Source organism: Idiotropiscis lumnitzeri, chromosome 8 (assembly GCF_059441095.1).
Source record: "Idiotropiscis lumnitzeri isolate Australia: NSW breed Sydney's pygmy pipehorse chromosome 8, RoL_Ilum_1.0, whole genome shotgun sequence".
Lineage (NCBI taxonomy): Eukaryota > Metazoa > Chordata > Actinopteri > Syngnathiformes > Syngnathidae > Idiotropiscis > Idiotropiscis lumnitzeri.
Genome location: NC_142398.1, coordinates 6,538,332 through 6,558,533, shown reverse-complemented (window position 1 = coordinate 6,558,533; position 20,202 = coordinate 6,538,332). Strand labels below are relative to the sequence as shown.

General features: G+C 42.9%; 1 protein-coding gene across 9 annotated transcripts in view; it reads right to left on the bottom strand.

Annotated features, from left to right (window-relative positions):
• The window catches only part of fat1a (FAT atypical cadherin 1a), an 81,882-nt gene that overhangs the window by 19,641 nt on the left and 42,039 nt on the right, over positions 1-20,202 (bottom strand). For 8 of the 9 annotated variants that reach the window (XR_015844603.1, XR_015844605.1, XR_015844604.1 and 5 more), the window contains exons 7-15: positions 19,962-20,030; positions 18,699-18,838; positions 13,048-13,323; positions 12,584-12,794; positions 7,060-11,133; positions 5,989-6,185; positions 5,749-5,902; positions 2,840-3,073; positions 413-799 (exon numbers count right to left, since the gene is read on the bottom strand). Coding sequence is in view for 5 of the 9 variants with exons in the window: in XM_088302057.1 (XP_088158183.1) it covers positions 413-799; positions 2,840-3,073; positions 5,749-5,902; positions 5,989-6,185; positions 7,060-11,133; positions 12,584-12,794; positions 13,048-13,323; positions 18,699-18,838; positions 19,962-20,030 (5,742 nt within the window). In the remaining 4 variants the exon portion in view is untranslated. The remainder of the gene's footprint in view (positions 1-412; positions 800-2,839; positions 3,074-5,748; positions 5,903-5,988; positions 6,186-7,059; positions 11,134-12,583; positions 12,795-13,047; positions 13,324-18,698; positions 18,839-19,961; positions 20,031-20,202) is intronic. The other variant, XM_088302060.1, reaches the window with a different exon arrangement.

The window sequence follows — 20,202 nt, the reverse complement described above, 5'->3', positions numbered from 1 at the left end:
AATCAAATTAATTTTTTTCCAAATATCTTGTTTTGTCTCAAATAGTTTTTGTACTTGTTTTGTATTTTTCTCTAATACACGGTGCGTAAATTAGACCCCCAAATTCTATGGTTATGTAACCTGTGTAGTTTAATCACCTCTGCTCTGATTTCCAAAAAAATACATTTTTAAATAATTTTGTCTACTTTCTTTTTCTTGTTTTATTTTCTCTGGCAAACGCTTATTGGTGATTCATCTGGGTTTTTTGAAGAATTTTTTTGGGTGTGCCACTATCTAGTGGCTGTAAGAGAAATTGCACCCAAAATGAACAGGAGGCAGGACAAATTGAATAAATCAACGAAACAAAATCTGTGAAATTGTGGGGCCGCAAATCTAGAACCTGCAATCTAATTTAGTCAGTTTAGTCTGATACCTGTGCTCGGATCCACGCTGAACGCCCCGTGCTCGTTTCCGCTGACAATGCTATATCCGATCTCTCCGTTGGCATCCAGGTCCCGGCTGGCGGCCTGTACCCTGAGCACTTGTCCACCCACAGCCGCGTCCTCGGGCACAGCGGCCGCGTACTCGCGCCGTTCGAACACAGGTGGATTGTCGTTGATGTCCAGCACGGAGACCAGCACACGGCACGTCGCCCACAGGCGGGGTGAGCCCCGGTCGGCAGCACGAGCCTCCAGCTCGTAGAGGGCCTGCGCCTCGCGGTCCAGCGGTCGCTCCAGGCTGATGATGCCACTCAGTTCGTCGATGGAGAACCAACCGTCGGCAGAGTCCAGCAGGGTGTAGACCACTTCCCCGTTGAGCCCTGGAAGCCCAAAAAAGAAAAAAAAAAGACAACTCACCACACCAACTATGCCAAATGTATATTTGTTTTTTAATTCCTCCCTAAAATGTTTTAGGCCTAAAATGACCTTTTATTGGCATTTAATTTTTCCCCCTCTAATATTTCTTAGTTTTTCCGCGTAACAACACAACTTTATTTTAAGAGCACTTTAAAAAAAACTACGGCTGCATATAAATTGCTGTGGCTAAAGCAAAAATCAGACTTCGGATTTGTTTAGATCACTGTTGCAATATGCACTTGAGTTTGTGCCTTTACATTGTAGTATCAGTATATTATATTTATGTTTACAACTGTGTGGCTGAATTATGTTGTCGTGGTGAATGCTTATACCAAATTGCACATCAAAAAGACTGAGTAAGTTATAACTCAAATTGTAGTGGATAAACTGCCTGTCATATTAATGAATGCTTCATTTGCCTTTATCTGAGTATTCTACAATGCACAAGAAATCTAAGATTGTTTACTGTAATAAAGATTGCTGAAAAGGGCCTTGAAAAAAAACAAATGGCACCTCATATCATAATTGCAATTTTTAGGGGGAAAAAAACGCAATTATATTATTTCCATAATCCTTCAGCCCTTTTTTATGTAAATTATTATTGTATTGTATTAGAAATAAATTTTAAAAATCCAGTCTTTTTCAGCCGATGCCGATTATCTGAAAATCATGTGATCGGCATCCATTTCCTATCACATGATTGAACAAAAATTTTGCAATTTTACCTCGATAATAATAAATGCACAATATCCCCCCCGATATTTGTGATATTTCAGGATTTCCTTCCAAATTTACAATTATTTTCCGTGTAAATATATTTTTCACAGAATTAGCGTGAATATGGGAGGTGTCATTAATCAGTCAGTGATGAAAACCTTCCGGGGCCATCATCAGGGCACACATCCACGTGTGATAAACAGGCCCATGTGTGATTCTGTCATCTCTCCACTGACAAAGAGACAGAGACGGACCAGCGTAATAATGGGAATACATTTGTGGCCCATCGGGAAGAGGCCATTATGCTCAAGTTTATTATCTCGGTCCTCCGTGGCTCTTATTATATAAATGCTTATGTGTTTTCTCATCACGAGTGTGTTTCTATTGGAGCATTCAAGAACGCTGAGAAGACGTCAGAAGTCTGACCTTTATAATAAGCAAACAAAACAATCATGGCTGACGACCAAATACTTTTTTGTCCAATATTTTTCCTTTTTTTTTTTAAACCAATGTTTTCTTTTTTTAATACAGTATTCCCTCGCTCTATCACGCTTCACCTATCGCGGCTTCGCTGTTTTGCGGATTTTTTTACAGTGCTTTTTTTTTTTTAAGTAAATCCTGATTGGCTCATGGGCGGTAATGTTGTCTAGGAGTGAAAAAAGTTAGTTATTTGTAAGAAAACATTAATATTTCTATTTCTGCAACACATTTTGGGCCTTAAAAGAGGTATTATTTTTTGTTTCATTCTGCAATACAGTATTGCATTGTAAAATAGTAAAAAATAAAGCTGACTACTTTGCGGATTTCACGGGTTATTTTAGAACGTATCCCCCGCAATAAACAAAGGATTACTGTATTTGCAAACTTTTCATATATTTTGTGGCTCATATACTTTTTTTTAATTGTCCATTTACATTTGGATTTTTTGTAAAATGTTTGTTTTTCTAAATTTTATTTAGTTTTTCCTAAGAATTTGAACTGACTATTTATCTGATTGTGTATTTTAAAAACTTATATCTTTATATAACACTTCAAAATATTATGAATTTATTTTGATGGTAATTTCTTCATTGGTCTATCATGGGGCCTAACTTTTGTTGTTGTTCCTCAGTAATAATCAGGACTAAAATTTTGCGTTTCTATGTTTTTTTTTTTGTGGTTATGTTTAGAAGTTTTGAGGTTTCTTGAAATCTCACAAACATGCTGATAAGAGTGCTGTGCAGTGAAATGGTCACAATTTCACACATTTTAACAGCTTCATGGGAGGAGAAAGGACTGTCCCTTACCGCTGTCAGCATCGTCGGCCTGCAGCTTGGCCACAAAGGTTCCCGTCTCTGTGTTCTCGAAGACGGTGAAGGCGTACGGCTCGGCGGTGAACTCGGGAGCGTTGTCGTTGACGTCGCGCACGGCCACATGCACGTCAGCGTCGCAGAAGCGCCCGCCGCCGTCCACCGCTCGCACTTTGAAGCGGTGCTCGTCACGCTCCTCGCGGTCCAGGGGCTTCAGGGTCTTCAGCTCGCCTGACGGTGACACACCGACGTTAAGGACACAATTTTGATTAGTGGTGAGTAAATTTTTTTTGTTTTCCGATGTTAACAGAAGGACATCTTTAAATGTGTTATAAAATTTACAAACTTACAAACAACAACATCCTAAGTAACAGTGAATATCATGTACTCATATTTCAGTATTAGGGACTTGATGTCTTATTGTCAAAATGTGTTCTCATGCTTTTAACTTCATTTTGAATAATACAAAAACACACACACAAATAGTAGCCAGATAGAGCGTGGGATTTAGGGACTCTCCCAGAAGGCATTATTTGCAGGCAACAAGTAGAACTGTCATGAATTGCACCCCAAGTGCACAAATTGGGATTTTCCTGCCGACATGGCCCTTTTTTTTTCACCCAATGTTGCCCGAAGGGAAATAGTCTTGGATGGTTGCAAAAAAAAAAAAAAAAACACTCACGGAATGAACAAGCAAATAAATAAGTGGTCACTAAGATGTTTACAGCGACATTTCATTTGGACTGGTGCCTGATGCAGATTAAAGTTTGCAAAAAAAAAAAAAACAAAGATCACAATTGGCTGTTCGTTAAAAGAATGTGTGGTGTTTGGAGAAATAAAATAGATAACAGCATTTCATAGCAAGAAATCATTTAAAATAGCCCCATATCATTGTCAGAGAAACACCGCGCAAACATTTAGCATTTCCTGGAAAGCGCCACATTGATAAGATTAGCCAAATAAGCACAGAAATTACTCATACCTCATCAGTATGCTGTATGATCATTTTTTTTAGTTTACACGTGATTGGAGCTTTAATATCATCCTCGCTAGTTACGATAGGAGTGGGAAAGTGGGCGACCAGTTAGCACGTCAGCCTCACTGTGCAGAGGTACAGGGTTACAAAACAATACAATAAAATACTATTTTATTTATATAACGCACGGGTGCCCACACTTTTTCAGCATGCGAGCTAATAATAAAATAACCAAGTCCAAGTGATCTACCTACCTTGTTTATATATTTATTTGAAAATAGAATGAGAATTCTTTACAGGTAAAGTATATATTGATATACCATGCATAACTGCAAGAAAACATATTGCACAATACAACTCGTGCACATTGTCTGTCGTTACTTTACTGATGACTTGAGCTGACTGAATCAAGCACAGAGTCCAGACAGGAGCTACTGATAGCGAGCCTTGTGCACACCTCCCAATGAATATTAGGCATGTTGGAACGGGTACTTGGACTTCATGATTGCTTGCGCTATGGCTGCCAGTTGTGGTGGTGGACGACGCCTCTGTCCCACGGGTCATTCTCCAGCGCTGAAACTGCGAGCGGATACCTTTGCGCATCACCCGCCTCCCCCTGGCCCGCTAGTTCTTCAGCCAGTGCGAAACGCAGAGCCCAAAGCAATTAAAAAATCCTCCTCTTACGCTGTGTGGAAATAATTAGCTAACATGCTCCCTTCGTTTTTATACTTTAATATTAGGTTTAGAGTAGACAACTAATTTTGCTCGTTGGCGCCCTTGAGCATGCACAGTGAGGCATGCAACAAGTTTGTATGTGATGCGATCGGCTGACACCCCCTTCGACGCAATGGGCACCCCTGATGAAGCGCATTTCCAAAAGCTGGAGCAGTTCAGTTCCGAGTTTGCATGTTCTCCCTGTGCCTGCGTGTGTTTTCTCCGGGTACTCCGGTTTCCTCTCACATTCCAAAGACATGCATGGTAGGTTGATTAGACACTCTGAATTGCACCTTGGTGTGATTGTGAGCGAGAGTGACTGTTTGTCTTTGTGCTACTGTCCATAGACAGCTGGGATAGGCTCCAGCACGGCTGAGACCCTCGTGAGGAGAAGCGGCTCAGCTAAAATAGCTAAGGATGAAGCTTTGCTAATTCTTCATAAGGCAAGACAAGCACCGGATCAATAGTACCTCATCGAGAATGGCAACATATTCAATGGCTAACTTTCCCTTAGCCATATCAGAATGATCCGCGGTTTATTTGTTTTGTTTTTTTGCCTGAGGAGACTGAGCAAAAACGAAAACAAGGGTTATTACGATTGTGAATGATCAGTAGCAAAAACACAACTCAAGTGTCAAATAGATATAACACCGGAGTCAGCAACATTTAAGTCTTGCGGATAACGAAACAAAACGATCAGCGTTATTCTTGTTTTTTATGATCACGGGAGTAGACAGTGCAACAAGAGTTGTTACAATAACAAGCAGTTGCAAAAACACTGACATAAGTACTGTCAGTGGCGTGTTTAATATTTGTACACCAAATAATCAGCAACATCTCAAAGGCTTACTTAGCCATGGCAAATATGAACAAGCATGCATTTATTTATCTATGTCAGCGGAGACTGAGGATGGCAAGAAATGTGAGCACCCACTGCACCCAAGTGGAGAAAGCGGACTTTCATTCCCCCTTTTTCATTGACTTAGCCTTCAAAATAGTTGCTTGCAACCAAAATGCCCCGTTCAATTACATGCATGGGTGCCTGAGACCTTTTAGTGTATGATCGACATGACAACCCAGTTTCAGGTTGATCGGTGAAACTGGCATTAGAGGGGCCAGTTTTCTTAAACTTTCCAAGGTTGATTGAGTCTGAACAATTTGAAACCCCCGAATAGGAAAATCATTTGTCACCTGCTGCTCGGGCCCATCGACTTACCCGTGTCGGAGTCAATGAAGAAGAGTTCTGATCCAGCTCCCTGAAGCTCGTAGGAAATTTGCGCGTTTGATCGGATATCTGCATCGGTAGCAGAGACTTGCAGGATGAGTCTGCTGGCCGGCGAATTTTCAGGAACGCTTTCACTGTAGAGAGACTAAGGGCAAAAGCAGAGTAAAGACCGTCAAATTGGACTCCACCGTGAAAGGATTTGTGTTGAAAGCGGTGAGAAAGCTGCCTTACCTTTTCACACACGGGGCTGTTGTCATTGGCGTCCAGCACTTTGACCTCCACCACGGCTTTGGTTGTAAAGATGCCGTCACTGGCCGTGACGTTGAGCAAGTAATAGTCTGTGGTCTCGCGGTCCAGAGGCTTTCTGACTGACACCTTCCATTCGTTCTGAACATGCTCAATGGCAAACTGTCCCAGGGGATCGCCCGCTGTTGGATCAAAATACAATGCACTTTGCTTACATGCTGAAAATGCCTGGGAAACATTTTCCATGAGTAACAGAAGAAATCAAAGGCAAAATATCGACAGTGATTTAAGACTTTTGGTAGTTTAGACCACACAATAATACCTTTTCCAAGCCCTACAGTAAATTGTTAAAAAAAACACAATTGACAACCCCAAAGAATGTTTATTTACCATTACCTAAATTAATAGTTTTAAGCTATAACTATATGGGGCGTGGCTCAGTAGTAGAGTGGTCGCTTCGCAACCTAGAGGTTGTGGGTTCGATCCCCAGCAATTGTGACCATGTCGAAGTATCCTTGAGCAAGATAGTGAACCCCGAGTTGCTCCTGATGGTATGTCATCAGTAAGTAGATGAGGTGATAGTGTGAAGCGCTTTGAGCACCATAGGTAAAAAAAAAAAAGCGCTATCCAAGTTACAGCCCATTTACCATGTCATTAAAAATCATTTATATGAAAACAGAAATCTCATTCTGTGATACAACCTCCGACTCCACTTAGCTCCTTTAGCACTAGTGGATAACACCAACAAAACTTGCGCAACACACACACGCACACACACTCATCCCAATCTTGATAACGACAGGGTGTGAGAAGGCAGTGTCGGCTGTTAAACTTCACATGCACCTCTGGACCCTTATTTAATTTATTTAGCATTAGCCGATAACCATGCGGCCAATTCTTGCAAGATGTAGAACACTCTAGCCAAATAGTGACACTAGTTTTCAGTGTCAGGTGTTATACTTCACACAGTGGCATCCCTTATACACCTGATACTACCTCTGACTCAACTAACATCAGCCCCGATTAACATTGCCACGAAAACTAAAAGTAACGCACCTGTAATGAAGTAGTTGACCTGTCTGTTGATGTCCTCTGAGTCATCGTCGGTGGTACTGAGGATAGCGATGACGCCGCTGGGTGGAGGGTCGTCCTCGCTGACCGTACCCTTGTAGACCTCTGCGGTGAAGTGTGGTGGGTTGTCGTTGACGTCGGCCACCGTCACCTCCACTCGCGTGCCTGTTGCGTGCTGGACTTTGTCGCCCTGATCGGTGGCGATGACGGCGACGGTGTACTCGCTACGCTTTTCACGGTCCAGCTCCTTGAGGGTGGTCAACCAGCCGGTTTCGGCGTTGATGGCAAAGTGCTCGGCGATGTCCAGGGAGTTGAGCTTGGCGTTCAAGCTATACAGAACGAGGCCATTGATGCCTGAGTCCAGGTCGTTGGCTTTGACTTGAATCACCTGCACTCCGCCAGGGAGGTTCTCTACCACTACTGCCTGGTAAGGGTCTGACTCAAAGACTGGTTCATTGTCGTTGAGATCTTTCACTTGGATGTTGACACTGACGGACGCAGCGATGTCATAGCCGCTGCGCTGGGTTTGTGCCCGCAATGTGAGCTGGTACCACTTGGTAGTCTCATGGTCCAGGCTCTTCTGAAGTTTCAGGGCGCCGGTGTCCCTGTCCACGACGAAAACTTCATTCTCATTGCTCTCTGGAGTGTTGCCGTTCACGAGGCTGTATGTAAGTTGCTGCTCGCTTTCAGCCTGGAGCACGTCAATTTCTGTGCCGATTGGTAGGTCCTCAGCCACTGTGTAGCGATAATGAGGCTCTGCGAATTTGGGGATGGGAGTCTCAGGCGCTACTATGCGGATGTATACTTGCACAACTGAATGCTTTGGCGGGTTTCCAGTGTCCTTTGCCCGGACGAAAAACGCATAGAGCTCACCCTCGAGACCGATGAGGCTTTCTTTCGTCACAATGACCCCGGATGTTCGGTGGATTTCAAAGTTCTCCACCACGTTCTCGACGTCGGCTTCAATGGAATACTCCACATCGGCGTTGCTTCCCTCGTCCACATCAGAGGCGGCGATCTTCACCACTGACGTACCTCTTGGGGCATCTGATGCAATGGTGACTTTGTACTCAGCAGCCCTAAACTGTGGTGCGTTGTCGTTGACATCAGTGAGGACCACATTCACCGTACAAAAGCCCACCTTTCCGCCGCCGTCTTTGGCCTCCAGGGAGATGGGAATGACCTTCTCAATGGCGCTGTCTCGGTCCAGGCTCTCTAAGGTGAAGACATCACCATTTTCGTTGACCGTGAACTTGTCCTTGGCTATGTCGTTGATAATGCGATATGTGATTTGTCCGTACATGCCTTCGTCGTCGTCTGTCGCTTTGGCCTCGGCGACCAAAGTACCGGCGGGGGAATTTTCCACCAGCTCTACTGCATATTCCACCTGAGAGAACGCAGGGTTGTGGAAGTTCGCTCCAATGATAGTGACATCCACAAGGGCTGAGCTACGATAAACGCCGTCCGACACAGACACGTTGAGGTGGTAGAGCGGCTGCATTGGTGGCCGGCGGTGGTTCGAAATGACGATGGCGCCAGTCTGCTTATCAATGGCAAAACTCTGGTCTTCGTTCCCCGAGACGATAGCAAACTCCAGCTTGCTTGAGTCTGAGCTGTCGGCGTCTGAGGCCTGGACTTGGGTCACGAAGTGTCCGCGTGAAGCCAACTCGCTGACAGCTGCCTTGTAAGCCAGCTCGGCGAACACTGGTGCGTTGTCATTCAGGTCTGTGATATCCACTGTCACCACGATATCGCTGTAAAGGGCAGGGACCCCTCCATCCACGGCGCGGACCCTCAGTTGGTGCTGCACAGTCTCCTCGTGATCCAGCACTCTTGCTGTCGAAATGAGCCCCGTGTCTCGGTCGATGGTAAAGTAACTCGAGCTCTTCCCCTTCTCCTCCACCAACTGATAGAAGATTTTCTGATTGTTGCCTGTGTCGAAATCTTTGGCCTCCACTTGCAGGACAGATGTACCGATAACAGACGCCTCTGAGATTGTGGCGTAGTAGGACTTTGCCAGAAACACCGGTGAGTTGTCATTGATGTCTTCTAGGATGATGTCCACAAATACATCTGAGTGCGCCCCAGTCAAGGAGTCTGTAGCCCGGATGTTCAATTTATATGCTGGGTGCGTCTCGAAGTCCAGAGGCTGAGCCACGTGAAGGACTCCCATGTTGAAGTCAATGGAAAACTGCTTGAAAGGGTCCCCCTCAGAGATGGTGTAAACAATACGAGGGCCCTCAGAGTCACTGGCCTGCACATGAAGAACGGGGGTGTGCACCTGGACATTCTCAGGGATTTCAATGGTGTAAAAGGGTTTCTCAAAAACGGGAACAGCTTGATTCACCACTTTAATTGGGACTTCCACTTCTGCAGACAGTACTGGATCACCGCCGTCCATCGCCACAACAACCACAACAAAGTCCATGTTAAGTGATTCCTTCTCAAGGGTCTTCTTGATTGTGATTTCTCCCGAGGGGTTTATGTCAAAGTGCTTCTGAGGCTCCTTCAGCTCGTAATGGATTTCTGCATTGCGACCATGGTCCTTGTCCACTGCCGTGACTTGCCGGACCACCTGGCCTTCCTCGGCATCCATCTGAACCAGGGCATGATAGGGGAGGTTCACAAAGACGGGCGTGTTGTCATTGACGTCCTCCACCGTCACCGTCAAAACAACGTGTGACGTTTCTTCAGATGGGTCCTCTTTTGTGACCTCGACGACGACATCAAACGTGTCCTGCTTTTCACGATCAAATGCTATTCCAGTGGTTGAAACTACTCCGGATGTCCTTCCGATTTCAAAGTGTTTGTCAGGATTTAAGATTTTGTAGAACAGAGGCTCATTTACTTGGTTACCTACAGCACCAATGACTTCCAGCGTCCTCTTATCAGACAAGTTCTCTGGGACAGAAGCTCTGTAGGACCCTCTAGTAAACTTCAACTTGCTCTCTTTGTTCTCCTTCAAGTGGATCTTGACGGTGGCGACGTTGGCAAATCTTCCATCCGAAACCCTGACTTTCAGCTCGTACCTGCTCCTCAATTGGGTGACGTTCTGAATGGAGATCACGCCGGTATTTGCATCCATTTTGAACTTGTCACCAATGTTGCCCTCAGAGATGGAAAACAAAAGTTTGGTATTGGATCTGGAATCCAAGTCGGTGGCGTTGACTTTGACAATTTCCACACCTCTGTACGTTGGCACCACCACAGTCGCCTCATAGACATCCCGGCTGAAAATTGGCGGGCAGTCGTTGACGTCGATGACTTTGATCGTCACGTTGGCTGCCATCTCTGCAAACAGCCGTGGCACGCCAAGATCATGGACTTGCACTGTAAAGCAATAAACACTCCTCTGCTCATGATCCAAGGAGGTTGTGATCCTGATGGCTCCAGTGCTAGAGTCGATAGCAAAATAGTTGAGGGCAAAGGGTTCCACAATCTGATAGACCAGCATGGCATTGCGGTTGCTGTCAGCATCCAAGGCACGGATGACAAATGGCGCGTTATCTTGGGTGAGAACAACGCTGTTGATGGTAGCCGACTCGCTGACCACACCTTGGAACTCCCGCTGGAGAAAAATGGGGGCGTTGTCATTCTCATCCTTCAGATGAATTACCAGGGTTGCATTACTGGCGAGCCCAGCCATGTTGGTGCCCTGGACGACAAGCTTGTACTGTGGGGCCACCTCATAATCCAACTCTTTCTGCGTGACCACAACACCAGAGTTGGGGTTGATGTCAAAGGCGTTGTCCACATTTCCGCTTTTGATTTGGTAGAACACCGACGACTGGCTGACTGCCGCCACCGAGCTCACGAAGCTCCCCGGAGCGGCTGACTCACTGATGTCTGCAGAGAACACCTTCTCAGAGAACCTTGGGGCGGCATTGTCTGAGACAGTGACGGAGATGTAGACGGCAGCGGTGGTGGACAGCGGGTTCGCCCCGTGGTCGGTCGCCTTGACGGTGAGCTCGAAGTGGTTCTTGCCACTACGACTGAGCTCTTTGGCCACTGTGACTGTGCCCAAGATGGGGTGCACGGCGAAGGAGTTTGCTACATTTCCTGCCAGAAACAAAGAAAACAATGATTGGACTTAAACTTCACTGCCGCTTGGTCTATTTTTTTGCTTTTAGTTGCGAGCTAAAGTTCACAAAACAAGTGAGCTTCAGATGCATCTCTGCTCAAGTGAAATGTGAAAAAAAGTGATGCAATTAAGATACCATAATGCCCTCGGCTGTGGGCAATGAGAGCCAGAGTTGTTCATGCACTTTTGGAAATTTATTGAATGGGACAAACAGTCAAACACACAAGCATAATATATATAAGAAATATGAACACACGGAAGTTACTCTGACTCCAGCCACTGACACCGCTCATCTATAGGCGAACGCACAAATATCAGAATACACGTACAGTATGTGTGAGTACTGTAGATATTGCATGTATGTTCTTATAACAAAGTGGGTTTTTTTTCAATATTAAAAACGCAATTAAGAAATGATGTGTTTTTTAACAAATGTTTGCTGGACATTTTTGTTAGGAAAATTGGTTTAATATTCAAATAAACTGAGCTACACGCTTGGGAAAGCAACAAATCAAATTCCTAAGTGAAAGTACCATTGGTCATCCTTAACATTAATTCATCAAAAGTCAAACAAAAGCCACATGTTTAGAAGCTTATTAGAGCAGGAAAAAATGTAGGAAATTCTGGGGGGGCGATCAAATCGCTGACATATTTGGAAACTCCAGACAAAAGCCCTTGACGTGTTCCTAAGTATTCCATTCATGAAAAACATCCAGTAGGCTGACTCGGGACTTCATTTGCGATACATTACAATGAAAGCTTTCATTTCCTCCAAATGCCTGAAAGTTGGACAATTTGTAGTTTATCACAACAAAAAAACAAAAACTACTCTGAAGTTTAAGTGAAGGTAACGGGCTTGACCTCATTTTAGCCAGCATGAAAGGATAAGCTCAGCTCTGCATGACCATGAGTGTTTAGCGGACTTTCAATTAGCTTTTCTGTCATTAATTTTTTATAAGAGTAAAAAATGTATATCGCTACGTTAGCATGCCGCAAGCTAGGCAGCTGCTTGTTACTTGACATCAAATTTGTGTGAGTCTCTTTTCACTGACACTGAATAGACACCAACTTTGATTTTGTTCTTATGTCTTTGCTGTTTGTAAGAGTACCACTCTCGACTGCTATTAGTTACTACTGGAAGCTACCTAGTTTGCTTGTCACCAGTGATGAAATGTGTGTTTTAACGTTACTGGGTAGACACTGACTTTGATTTTAATCTTGAGTGACGATGTCAACTGCTACATTAGCTTCTTGTGCGAGGCCGTTTGCTTGTCAACTTGTGATCAAACCATATATGGTTCGATTTGTCCGTTTTACTGGATATGTTACTCATGTTAAGCCAAATTTGGAGACGTGGTTTTGATTTTCACACTTGTAAGTTAATTTTAACCAGCATGAAATGTGCATGAGTGACTTTCAGGACCATACCTGACTCAATGCTATAGATGACTTCCGCATTGCGGCCTTTGTCTTTGTCAAGAGCCGTGACCTGCAGCACGGCCGAGCCAACGGCAGCGGACTCGAACACGCGGCCTGAGTAGGGCGCGCCGACAAACCACGGCGCGTTGTCATTGGCATCCTCCACGTTGACGACCACGCGCACCAGGTTACGTTTCACAGGGATGTCCTGGTCGCGTACCTGGGAATGAACATACAATAGAATAAATGAATAATAAAATACAAGAGTTTGAATTACACCTTGTGTTAATTGATATTTCAACTTCCTTTTATACCCAAATTTCGGAGAGACAGGTCCATATTCTTGCACTAAAATTGGGTGAGGAAATACCAGCAACTTTTGGAAAGGTGCCAAACTTATAATCTGTCCTGGACACTCATCACGATAACAGAAAGTCCCCACCATTCCTCCAGATGTCGTCATGCACACTTACCATAATCGTGAGGACGTGGCTGTGCATGGTCTCATGATCCAGCAGTTCGGCGGTGTACAACGTCCCCGTCCCAGGGTCCAACTTGAACTTCTTCAGGCTGAAGGGGTCAGTGCTGCTCAGAAGGGTGAAGGTTAACTTGTTCTTCTCATCCTGGTCGGTGGCGTCCACGCGGAGCACTTCACTGCCCACCGGCACATCCTCAGGCACGCTCACTTCATACTTGTCACGGGAGAACTGAGGACGGTGGTTGTTGGTATCAATGACGCGGATGAGCACCTGCCGGGGATAACCAAGTTTTTGTTATTTGGGGTTTTGAAAGATAAATCATGAAGCTAAGGGGAGAATTACACGCTAGAGAGTGAATGTAATTATATGTTTCAATTGCTATTAATATCCTCTCAGACCCTTGACAACGGTTCTACATCTCATTTGAAGATTTAAAAGGGACCTTTCATTGAATTATTATGTACCGTACAGTTTTCATATCAAATATGGCCATTTGCTGAACCACAACCATTACTATTACTGTTTTATCATACCAAAATGATGGATGGGGAAAGCATCACTGAAAAAGGAAAACTAGGAGTACGTGTATAATGTGTTTTCAATGTGTTTGGGATGAACAACAAAAGAAAGAACATACATGTGTACAGCCATGCTTTTTATCGGTCAACGACTATGTAACGACTATTGAATAGATGAAAGACTGAGTATTTCCCAAGTCCCTTCCACAAAGTAAAACCTGTGACTCAAATGTCCATACATGTTCCTCTCTGCCTTTGATCAGCAGGGGAAAAAAAGAGGGTCGCCTTTGTGTACTCCAAACATCATCCACCAAGCTGTAAAATTCCACCGGGAGAGTGTTTTATCAACACCAGCCACTCGTCTGCTGGACTTCCGACAGAGGATTACGGAGAGCCGCTGGAATTCCATCTCCGCTTCCCAGCGAGCGGCGAGGGGGCTTCAAGCGTTGCCAAACATGGGGAACAAAAGGATCATGCCTGATTAGACACCTGCATACCAGACACCAGGGGGTGATATGCCTTAAGGAGGTGAAAAAAAAAAGACAAAGCTGTGCAGGTCTACTCTAAAGCATCCCACAATTGGTTGTGGTACTGTTTGCTGAGTACTACAACACACAAATAGACACAGCCTGAGAGGAGCGACAGCACGCTGGGATGCTGTTAATGCTGCGGAGGCATGATGGTGGAGAGTGTCTAGAGCAGCTACTGATAATCACAAAATGCCACAAAATGTTAAAGCTGGCAAGTGATCTAACTTTGCTGCCATGTTCTGCCAACACAAAATAAAAGAAAAAGTTCCTCAGAATTCTATGTTGCCCATCTGTCTTGTATATGTGGTCCAAATTCAAGTCCAATAAGACAAAATTGAATAAAGAGTTAAATTCTTCCAAGTACTCTCTTAAATGGAAACATCCATTCCGGTGCCTTTTCAGGCATGGAATCCTGAGATTATTTTGTGTGTCTACTCCTCATAGATATCCACGGCAAATTTCATGTTGCTGAGTAAATCTTGATTTGAGAGATAGATAATATTTAAAACTGAAATAGATCTAGCAAACCAACAAGTAACATTGGATCAAAAGCAAAATTCCTGCATGTTTTTAGATATTCATGAGATGTTTTTGCGTGTCTATTCATATTAGAAATGTCTACCATATGTTATGTTACTGAGGGAATCTGGCTTTGGAGGCTGAATTATTATAAAAGCTCAAGAATGGTGCTACAGAGTCAACGTGACAACCTCCAACCAAGATGGAAGACTTCTTGCTTCTTTTCAGGCATGGCTTCTTAAGATTTTCTTTTTTTTGTGGGTCTCACCTACAAAATTCAAGTCCTGAACTGAAACTCCCTTCAGGGGCCACATTTTAATCAAAAGACACAACCGGGCCCTTTAAAACAAAACGTCTCACTTTTATTCATATATATATATGGCAGACTGTATTTTGTTTTTTTCTTTCGAGTGTCTACTCATGGCCCACCAAATGTCGTGCTGTTTAGTAAAACTGGCCTCGGGGCTGAAACTGAGCAAACCTCTGGACGGCGGGCCTTTTACATTACATTACACTCTCTTGCCCAAATGAGGCACTCAGGAATGGGGCCTCTGCTGCATGGTAGCGCCCTTGAGCAGCCATTCCAGGCATGTCTTCTCATGTCATGCCAGACATGATAAAGCAGCAGATCCCTGATGTCTCACAACACACACAAAAACAACACACACACATGGACCTGCTTCAAGTGACCCAATTGTTGGAATATGTTACCGTATGGAATCATCAATTCACTCACTGCAAACAAGACATCATCGACAAGAGGACTCCACAAGTGATCACAAAACGACTACATCACGAACAACAACGGGAATGCTCAGCTTTTGAGTGTGTGTGTGTATGTGTACGTGTGTGCGAGTGTGTGGCTGTGTAGTCTCCTCCGGGGAACGCTGCGCAGAGGCATGACTGTGACTGTGTGTGTACATATGACAGATGGAGCTACATTGAAGGATGGGTGTGGGGGAGAGAAGAAGCTGTGAGGGTGCAATGACAGCGATGGAGCCGAAAAAAAAGGTCCAATTTAGAAAACACATGCTTGTGCATGAAAGGTGCAAAAACAAAATGTCTGAAAAGAACAACACTGCAGCAATAGCCAGTAATGGGAAATATGTTGGCATGTCAGGGTTCTGTTATTTTTCACATGTTCGAAAGCACTTCGGCCATGTAGCAGAATAAAATCCTTTTTGAACTGCCTTAGAGCTTTCAGTACTCCCGTCCATGAGTTTTTATTTCGTTTCATTTTGACGTGTTTGTTTTAAAAAAAAATACTGTAAAATGTAGTTTAAGTTTTTGTTTTTTTTAAATAATTTTAGGATGTTTATTTTGTTGACTAAAATAGCCTTGCTAAGCACTTACTCAGGTACTCAGGTTACTATCCTCGCAGTATGTCGTGTGTATCAAAAATTAGCACTTAGCATGTCCATTGAGGCATTAGATCTTGTAGAATGAGCCAGCTTGTTAGCATTCTGTAATAGTAACACATTTTGAAATCACACCAACTATTAGCAATTATTTGTAAGTGGGAATTTTTTCAAATAAGATATTTTACAGACAAAATCTTCTCAATAGAAATACAGGGCAGCACGTTAGCAATTTTTGTACGCTTGGTACGATCCTTGCCATATGTTAGCATATCAACTGTTAGCATTTGCTCAACGCTCAGTCATTACAACTTGAAACATGGCAAAGGAGGCTTAGGAAGGAAGACGGATTCAATGTGATGAAGTGGAGTATTAGAACGGGGCAGGGCGGGGGCGGGGGAGGTTTTTTGTGCTGGTCGCCTCCCCAACTGGGCCCGGCTTTGGAAGGACAGAGCCCCCCTGCCAGGTGGCAGGTTGTGGGCACTGGCAGCAGGCACGCACACATGTTCCCAAAACAGGATTACCACCATACTACATACACTACATCCTCTCTTCCTGTTATAAAACCAAGAGATCTTGGTATGCGTGAAAGCATATTTGTCAAAAAAATAAAGAGTGAAAATAGGCCAGCGTGTCTCGTGAAGATTCCACATGACTCTGATTGAGGATGAGATACTGGAGCAGAGCTTTCACAAAGTCGCCTTTGCAATAGGTGTGATCCACTCACCCCATCTAATTTGTAGACAAACTCAGAAAGACCAAAAGGCAAGCAAAACTTGTCCCCAGAGATGTTTACATCGACAATTCATGATTTTGCTGTGTCCGCTGATTCTGTTTTGGTAATGCAATGACTGTACCTTTAAATCTGAAAGGAAATGGTAAGCTGCAGTCAATTCCTTCAACTGCTAAGAAAATGATAATTCTCTGAAAAAATTGACCAATTTCAGTATTTTACCTTTAATTTTTCAAAGATGGTGTTTAAACGTCTAACATATTATTTGCTTTTTTTCTACTTATGATTCTTGATGACACAAATGACACTTGAATGGGAAAAATGTCACAAAATTTACCTTAAAATTCTACATAGAAATTACCTAAATTAAAGCAAAAGACATAATTTAAAAATATACTGATTCAAGCGTGTCATTTTTATTAACTTTTTTTAGTTGATAGATCATTTAGAAATGTACACAGTTCACCAACTTAGCTGAAATTGATCAAATAAATTGTTTTAAAACTGACACAGTTTAAAAGTACCACAATTAAAGCTCATTGTTTTTATCGCTTTAGAACTTTGTGTTCAGTAAATGATGGAAAAAAATAGCTAATTTCCTATTTAATTTAATTGCCATTATTCCTCCTACCAAATGATAAAATGGCCAAATTTCACCAACCCTCGTGTTCTTCCAAGCAATGACAAGAATTAAAGCTCACGTTCCCTTTTGACTGTGAGTCATTGAAGTACAAGTTGAGGTCTGTTGCTGGGCCATTTAAGAAAGTAGCCAGAAAAAAAGAAGGGGTGCACTAAATGAAAGGACGCGCTGCGGATGGGCGAGGGCGGCTCGGCTGTGCTTCAACCGAGGCAGCAGTCGCAGCAGAAGAAGCGTGATGATGAAAGGCCGCATTCATAACCAGCGACAACAAATAGATTCTTTCGCAGCCGAGGACAAAGGGCGGTAAAGGCGGAGTGTGAAAGACCTCACAAAACTAGCATGTAGCTACACTCCAAAATCTCACGGACAAGGCGTGACCGTGAGAACAGCATCTCAAGTAAAACACAGACACTTTGCTACAAGCATCAAGATGAACATTTGCATATTCATTTACATGTTAAAAATGTTCAATAAAACTACGTTGAAAGCATTAATTTCTTTCAGAAAATACGAAGAAGCAAAGCTTGAAAAATTGTTTTCAACTATTTTTATGTTGAGTAAAATACGCTTGAAAAGAAGGGAACGCCTTATTTCTGAAATAAACACATTTAAATAAATTACCTTTAATTCTTCCCAGAAGTGGTAAGAATGAAAGTTCTAAGGAAATTATAAGAGTTACAGTTATAAAAGGCAGTCATTTCTTTGTATTCATTATTGCAATTTTGCCTACTGGAAATAATGGAAATAGAAATGGTCTGTTCCAGTTTTGAATCTTACCTGTCATACAAGATTTGGGGATTTTTAAAATCATTATTTTGCCTAGCTTATTTTTGCACTTACGAGATCATTATTACATTGGTGTAAAAAGGTACTTCAACACCAAGAATTCAGAGAAAAATGGCAATGCTGGTCAAAGAACCAAAACAAACAAGACATTTATCGACAAATGCGTAAAAGGTCATTTAAGGGAACAGATTATTTGTATTTACATTATTCCACAAATTTCAGGAAAAAAAACATATCACTAACTTTTTTTAATTGGCGCTGTGTGTTAATTTGCTCAGTTAAAACATGTCAGCCTTCATTACCCATTTGTCTCGTTTTACAGAATTGATTTGCGTGCTAATCAACAGACAACTGATTAACCACTACCCTCATCCTACCTTAACTACAAGGCAGGCAAACTTTATCATCTATCAACTAGACAAACCTAATTACCTATGCGCTAGACAAATCTAATTACCCGAGAGGACTGAATGTGGCTGTTGGTGGTCAAGTCACGTATAGATGAATGAATAGCGATCTTACATCCATTTCAACTCCTGTGCTTTCGCTAAGTTGCGCTACCTGTGTGCTAACTGTTCTGGTCCCGTCTGAGGCCTCCACCGTCAGGTTGTAGTTGGACTTTTGCTCGGCGTCCAGCGGCCTCGCCACAATAAGGGTTCCGCTGGCTTTGCCCACGTCAAAGCGGCTGTCGTAGTTTCCACCTGGACATGGCACACCGGTCACGGTGAGAAAGAAGGCAAACAAATATCTTGTGATGACACTTGTGGATGTAGGAATGAAAGTTGTGTAGCTTGTACGCACACAACACTGAAGGGAAGATATCCTAAGGGGTGGAGGTTGTGTTTAAACATGTTTAAATGGGTAAAAAAAAAACAATAATAAAAAACTAAAAAAGAAAAAAATGTTGTTTTGGACGTTTGTTTACATGACAACGGCATTTGGTAGACTGACAATGGAAAATATGGGGTACAAGAGTTCAGATTTTTTGATAAAGAACATTAACTCATTCTCTGCCAGCCTAGGTAAAATGAATGTACTTTTTGACGTATATATCCGTCAATGGCACTGACTGAGTTTAACTACCACAGTGTCCACAAGAAACAGAAATGTGCAGCTCAGGAAGAGCGGATGTCACAACTAGCGTTATGTCAAACTCATTACTTTGTGCAAAAACAATATCAAATGTTTATAGCATAGTAATTCAGACTATTGCCCTTGTTTAGCCTTCATTTCAGATAAACTTGCATTCAAATCCAAAAGTCACACTCTCATGACTTGCTAAATCGTAATTATAATAAGTTGCATTTGCTTTGATTTTGCTTTGTTTTACTTTGCTGTTTGCTAAACAGGTCAGCATTGCAAGTGACAATGAGGTATCAAATTTCTTACCTGGATAAATAAAGGTACAATAAAGAAATGCCAAAACCTCCTTATGCGTCCAAACTATTAATGTCGCACTTTTCTGAAAAAGAACGATTTAAGCTTTTGGCCAATACTGACAAAATATTGAATTCATTTAGTTCCAAAAACAATGACAAACTATGCATAAAAACGGGAGAATGTGAATATTACAAAGTGACACTGCCACCTACAGGCCAGGCATGCACCTTACAGTGTTTTTGTCATTTGTTGTCATGTAAATACGCCCAAGGTAAGACAACAGAAAACACGCAACACGATAGAAAAAGGGGATAAGAGCATCGTGACAACATCAAAATAAACATCAAAGGCAAATGACGTTGAAATCAAATCAAGGTGGTGGGCAAAAATGAGGCACGATACGACATTGAGCATCTACTTTACACCGTGTTGGCCAGCAGCTACCTTCTGCTGTACAGTTGTGGTCGCAAGCCATCTGAAGGACGTAAAACATCTCAGTGTCTTCTATGCCGCCTTGAAAGCGTAACAACGGACCACAGAGGAAAGAAAGAAATCAAGGGGAGGAGAAAATGTGTCAAGAAAGTTCAATTTAATTTGATTTAGAGGTAAGAAAATGGAAGAAGTTTGCGTTACCATCAAAATCTGCTATTTTTTTTTTTTAAATATATATTTTAAGCCCACATGC